This window comes from Anomaloglossus baeobatrachus, chromosome 5 (assembly GCF_048569485.1).
Source record: "Anomaloglossus baeobatrachus isolate aAnoBae1 chromosome 5, aAnoBae1.hap1, whole genome shotgun sequence".
NCBI lineage: Eukaryota > Metazoa > Chordata > Amphibia > Anura > Aromobatidae > Anomaloglossus > Anomaloglossus baeobatrachus.
In genome coordinates, this window is record NC_134357.1 from 493913257 (window position 1) to 493919593 (window position 6337).

The 6337-nt window shown below is 43.3% G+C and overlaps 1 protein-coding gene across 1 annotated transcript; it reads left to right on the forward strand.

The window, feature by feature from the left end:
• Positions 1-378: 378 nt before the first annotated feature.
• On the forward strand, positions 379-1901 carry LOC142312813 (uncharacterized). Its single transcript, XM_075351798.1, has 3 exons — positions 379-516; positions 597-753; positions 884-1901. Exons 1-3 carry the CDS (start codon positions 402-404, stop codon positions 1899-1901), a joined length of 1290 nt encoding a protein of 429 aa, XP_075207913.1. The 5' UTR covers positions 379-401.
• The last annotated feature ends 4436 nt before the right edge of the window (positions 1902-6337 follow it).

Here is a 6337-nt window from a genome sequence, read left to right on the forward strand (position 1 = left end):
TGCCAGAAGAGGACGGAAGGGGTGGAGAAATACACGGAGCGGGCGGTCATAGTGTAAGTTTCATACAGGAATTGTTTACCACAGCACACCAAACACATAAGTAAATAATGTTTTTTTTTTTTTCTTCACTAAAGGCTTCAACTTCTAGGGCTCACGATAGAGCTCCCCCAAGACCGTCCCAGGGTCGTCGTCGAGGTGGCGGTGGTCATAGTGTAAGATTTTTTTTTTTTTTTTATTCATGTCTGTGTGAATTTATGTCTAATTTTTTTTTTTTTTAATTTCTTTTTTCTTTCTTTGAACAGGCATCACAGCGTGCTCCAGATTCTGACGGTGAGGAGGCCGGATTTATCAACATTGACCTCCTCATCGATGAAGTTAGAGAGAGGGAGCCGCTGTGGAACATGGCTGACCGCCGCCACGCTGATTCTATCGTAACCCGTCGACTCTGGGACGAGGTATGCCACGCAGCGATAGAAGGTTGGGGGGAGCTCAATTCTCGTGGCCAGAAGAAAGCGCGTAAGTATTCACAGTTCAGTAGGTTATGCTGCAGGATGTAATGTGTTGTATACTAACCACTTTGTGCTTTCCACTTTCAGGTGACAAACTTCAGAAGCGGTGGCGGTCTATCAGGGATCGCTTCAAAAAGGAGTTGAATCAAGAGATGCAGGCCCCGAGTGGATCCGGAGGACGCAGATCGAAGTACCGTTACTTTAGAGCCTTGTCGTTCCTCCGGACAACTATGGTGTGCAGAAGGTAAATATTCCCCACAATATGTACAAAGTATAATATTTTATGTCTGTTTTTTTTTGCCTTTTTTTTTTTATTCAGTGGCACTGTATAGCAATTAAATTAATTATTGTTTTGTTTTTCCTCTTTTTACCAGCACCGTCTGCAGCACTCAGGAGCCTGCATCGAACCCGACAGGAGCGATCCCTGAACAGTCCGCCACTGGGGAACACAGGCACAGACCCCACCCATCTGAACCTTCCCTTTCATCTACATCTGTCCCATCCACCTGCGCTGGAGCTTCCGGTGAGACTTCATTACCTGAAGCTGCTGGTGACGAGATAGCTTTTCCCCTACCCCACCCCTCTGACACTGCTGCCCTCAGTAGAACACCTTTGGGTTCTGGGCGTCAGCGTCATAGGGGTCAGGAAAGGAACTATGCGCCCGAGTTCTTGCATCTAAATGCAGCCTTCCAGAACGCCATTAAATTATTAGCAGAACAAAATAGTTCTGGTTTTAGCTTCATAAAGGCCAATATGGATAAAAATACACACGAATTGTGCACGCGTCTGGACAGGCTGCATTTAGATGCAAGTAAATCACCCAATCATTGTTTTTTTCAAGCCGTACTCGAGCGCATGGAAAAGCTATCTCCTGACCAGCAGATGCATGTAATGCAAGCCACACGGCAGGCTCTGGCGCAGGTTTCCTCCCAACCACCTCCACCCACCCCTCCTCCAGCACCTGCCCCCCCTCCAGCCATTGTCCCTACTCCCCCTGCTGCCCAGTACCAGCCTGCTGCCCAGTACCAGCCTGCTGCCCAGTACCAGCCTGCTGCCCAGTACCAGCTCCCAACCACATCTGCCCCTACACTTCCTACCCACTACCACCTCTCGCCTTCCACACCCATCATGACCCCAACTCAAGCCTCTAATTCACCCGCCACCTCTTCTGTCTCCCAATCCCTCCACTCCACCCCTCAATCCTTACCAAATCCCATCCCATCTCCTGGTTTCCCTCTTGGTTTCTCAACCACACCTTCACCTTCTGTTACTTCCCCACCACCACCACCAACACCACTTTCCACCCTCAATACTCCAACTGTGCGTGTGTTCCCATCTGTCAGCCCCTCCAGTACTATCTCCACCCCAAGCCCAAGATATACAAATTTATAATTTATTTATGTATGTAATAAAAAATAAAAGATTTTTGTTGAAAAGTATTTATTTGTTCTTGTTTTTTTTGGGGGGGAATATTATTTTGCAAGTTAAGTTAATAATAAGGTAATACAAAAACATAACATGTTGTAATTTGCCGGTGTAAAAATTACAAATTTGTAAAGAGATTCAAAGACTAAAATTAACAAGGTTAACAAGATATTTTTAAATTTATTTTTAACTATTTTTATTTGTTATAAAACTAAAGAAAAATCTTATACCATTTGATCTTGCCAATCTACTCTACCTTCTGGGGACACAAAATAGTCAGCATATTTGTCACGTATTGTTGAACAGGCAACACTACTCCTAAATCCAGGACTGGTGTAGTCAGTCAAAGAGGTGGATTCCAAACTCTGGTCATCCAAGGACAAAGGTTCCTTTGTTAAAACAAAATTGTGTAGTACCACACATGCTTTCACTATTTCATCAACAGTTTCAATGTTTAAATTAATCGCTGTTAACAACACTCGCCATTTGCTGGTTAGTATCCCAAAGGAGCATTCCACCATTCTTCTGGCTCTGGATAATCGGTAATTATATATTTTTTGTGTTTGCGTCAATCCACGGCTTGCATATGGCTTTAATAGATGTTGGGAGAGTTGAAAGGCTTCGTCGGCCACAAAAACAAAGGGCATTGGGGGCTCACATGTGCCAGGAAGAGGTCTTGCAGGAGGGAAATCAAAAGTATTCCCATAGATTCGCCGCCCCATTGGGGACATTTTAAAGACCTGAGAGTCATTGGATCTCCCATATGCGCCAATGTCCACTGAGATAAATTTGTAGTCCGCATCCGTTATTGCCATTAGGACAATTTGAGAAATACTTTTTATAATTGTAGTATTCAGACCCCGAAGCAGCAGGTTTCACAATTCTTATATGTTTGCCGTCCACTGAGCCAAGGCAATTTGGAAACTGACAAATGTTGTAGTATTGTTCGGCAATTGCAAGCCATCTGTCCCTGGTGGGCTGGGGGATGAAATCCTCATGGAGGCAATCCCACAAGGCTTGGCAAGTGTCTCTAATGATTCCCGAGATGGTGGAAATTCCTAGTCGAAACTGGTAGTGGAGGGACGAAAGCGACTCTCCAGTTGCAAGGAATCTGTAAAGGAAAGACAATAATTATAAAAAATAATAGCAAACACATTACAGTTAAAAGTCAATTTACAGGAGGATACAATTTAAAAAAATAACTTACCTAAGCGTAACCAGCAAACGCTCCTCGGGTGTTATAGAGTAACGGCAGAAGGTGTCCGTTTTACGTATGTTGTCCGCAACAAGGCCAAGGAGGACGTCAAAATTATTCACTGCCATCCGGACATAGCTTGTGAATTTTTCATGGTTTCCACGGAGCTCCAGGTATAGGGTTGAAAACACCCCACGTGTCAGTCTCTGGGCAGTCAGGGGATGGATCCAAAAGCGTCGATGTCGCTGACGCCTCAGTCGCTGTCGCTCCTTTTCTCTGACGATGATAGCCAAGCGATTTGCCTCAAATATAAAATCTGCAGTGATCTTTGTGATATTTGCAAGAATAACATCCATGCTTTCTGCTTGTCTCTGTCTTCATTCTGTAATATATGCTTCAAAATACTGTATATATACTATATTTTCCCAATAGCCAATCAGAATACGGAACGCGTTAATTGTTTGTTTAGTGTTTAAAAAACGGATCCGTAAAAAAACGGACATAACGGATGCAAAACGGATGCAAACCGGACCCACCGGATCCGTTTTATTCCGGATCCGTCCCCAACGGATCCGCTTAAAACCGGATCCGGTGGGTCCGGTTTGCACAACAAAACCGGAATTGTTGGATACGGAAAAAAAAAGGACTGTACCTGAATACAGAAAACTGATGTGTGAAAGTAGCCTTAGAGGGAAACATGTTACAGACTATTGCACCATATAGCCACAAGACTCAGACTCTGCCACCTATAATGGCAATAAAACAGCAGGTTTATTTATTAGGCTACTTTCACACATCAGTTTTCTGTATTCAGGCACAGTCCTTTTTTTTCCTGATCCAACGGATCCTGAAAAAAAAGTGAAAACCTTATCCACCGGATCCGTTTTTTTAACGGATCCGTTATGCCGGATCCGTTAAAAAACGGATCCGGTGGATACGGTTTGCATCCGTTTTTGCATCCTTTCCGTCCGTTTTTTGGCTGGATCCGTTTTGTTAATTACATTGGAGCATGCTCAGTTTAGAAAAACGGATCCGGCGGCCGCATCCGTTTTTTACCGCATTACGCCGGATCCGGCGTCCATAGGCTTCTATTGTAAAACACGCCGTATCGCGCCGGATCCGGCGCGATGCGGTTTTTTTGCCGGACAAAAAAACGTTGCAAGCTACGTTGCCTCCGGCCGCCGCTTTCACTAATTTTGCCGCATCCGGAAAAAAAACGGATGCAACGCAAAGCCATCCGGTACAATCCGGTAACAATGCAAGTCTATGGGGAAAAAACGGATGCGGTACCGGATCCGTTTTACCCGTTTTTTTCCGGATTGAACCTGATGGCAAAAAACTGATGTGTGAAAGTAGCCTTAGGCTACTTTCACACATCAGTTTTCTGTATTCAGGCACAGTCCTTTTTTTTGCCGTATCCAACGTTTCCGTTTTTGTTGTGCAAACCGGAGCCAACCGGACCCACCGGATCCGTTTTTTAGCGGATCCGTTTAGGACGGATCCGTTAAAAAACGGATCCGGTGGGTCCGGTTTGCATCCGTTTTGCATCCGTTATGTCCGTTTTTAACGGATCCGTTTTTTAAACACTAAACAAACAATTAACGAGTTCCGTATTCTGATTGGCTATTGGGAACATATAGTATATATACAGTATTTTGAAGCATATATTACAGAATGAAGACAGAGACAAGCAGAAACCATGGATGCTATTCTTGCAAATTACACAAAGATCGCTGCAGATTTTATATTTGAGGCAAATCGCTTGGCTATCATCGTCAGAGAAAAGGAGCGACAGCGACTGAGGCGTCAGCGACATCGACGCTTTTGGATCCATCCCCTGACTGCCCAGAGACTGACACGTGGGGTGTTTTCAACCCTATACCTGGAGCTCCGTGGAAACCATGAAAAATTCACAAGCTATGTCCGGATGGCAGTGAATAATTTTGACGTCCTCCTTGGCCTTGTTGCGGACAACATCCGTAAAACGGACACCTACAGCCGGTTCTCTATAACACCCGAGGAGCGTTTGCTGGTTACGCTTAGGTAAGTTTTTTTTTTTAAATTGTATCCTCCTGTAAATTGACTTTTAACTGTAATGTGTTTGCTATTATTTTTTTATAATTATTGTCTTTCCTTTACAGATTCCTTGCAACTGGAGAGTCGCTTTCATCCCTCCACTACCAGTTTCGACTAGGAATTTCCACCATCTCGGGAATCATTAGAGACACTTGCCAAGCCTTGTGGGATTGCCTCCATGAGGATTTCATCCCCCAGCCCACCAGGGAAAGATGGCTTGCAATTGCTGAACAATACTATAACATTTGTCAGTTTCCAAATTGCCTTGGCTCAGTGGACGGCAAACATATCAGAATTGTGAAACCTGCTGCTTCGGGGTCAGAATACTACAATTATAAAAAGTATTTTTCAATTGTCCTAATGGCAATAACGGATGCGGAATACAAATTCATCTCAGTGGACATTGGCGCATATGGGAGATCCAATGACTCTCAGGTCTTTAAAATGTCCCCAATGGGGCGGCGAATCTATGGGAATACTTTTGATTTCCCTCCTGCAAGACCTCTTCCTGGCACATGTGAGCCCCCAATGCCCTTTGTTTTTGTGGCCGACGAAGCCTTTCAACTATCCCAACATCTATTGAAGCCATATGCAAGCCGTGGATTGACGCAAACACAAAAAATATATAATTACAGATTATCCAGAGCCAGAAGAATGGTGGAATGCTCCTTTGGGATACTAACCAGCAAATGGCGAGTCTTGTTAACAGCCATTAATTTAAACATTGAAACTGTTGATGAAATAGTGAAAGCATGTGTGGTACTGCACAATTTTGTTTTAACAAAGGAACCTTTGTCGTTGGATGACCAGAGTTTGGAATCCACCTCTTTGTCAGACTACACCAGTCCTGGATTTAGGAGTAGTGTTGCCTGTTCAACAATCCGTGACATATATGCTAACTATTTTGTGTCCCCAGAAGGTAGAGTAGATTGGCAAGATCAAATGGTGTAAGATTTTTCTTCAGTTTTATAACAAATAAAAATAATTATAAATAAATTAAATAATATCTTGTTAACCTTGTTAATTTTAATCTTTCACTCGCTTTAAAAATTTGTAATTTTTACCCCGTCAAATTACAACATGTTATGTTTTTGTATTACCTTATTATTAACTTAACTTGCTAAATAATATT

Bases quoted from the DNA above. Each gene is read 5' to 3' on its own strand.
- LOC142312813 (XM_075351798.1), top strand. From the start codon at position 402: ATGGCTGACCGCCGCCACGCTGATTCTATCGTAACCCGTCGACTCTGG. The intron at 517-596 runs GTAAGTATTCAC...TTCCACTTTCAG, and splicing joins TCGTGGCCAGAAGAAAGCGC to GTGACAAACTTCAGAAGCGG. The intron at 754-883 runs GTAAATATTCCC...TCTTTTTACCAG, and splicing joins ACAACTATGGTGTGCAGAAG to CACCGTCTGCAGCACTCAGG.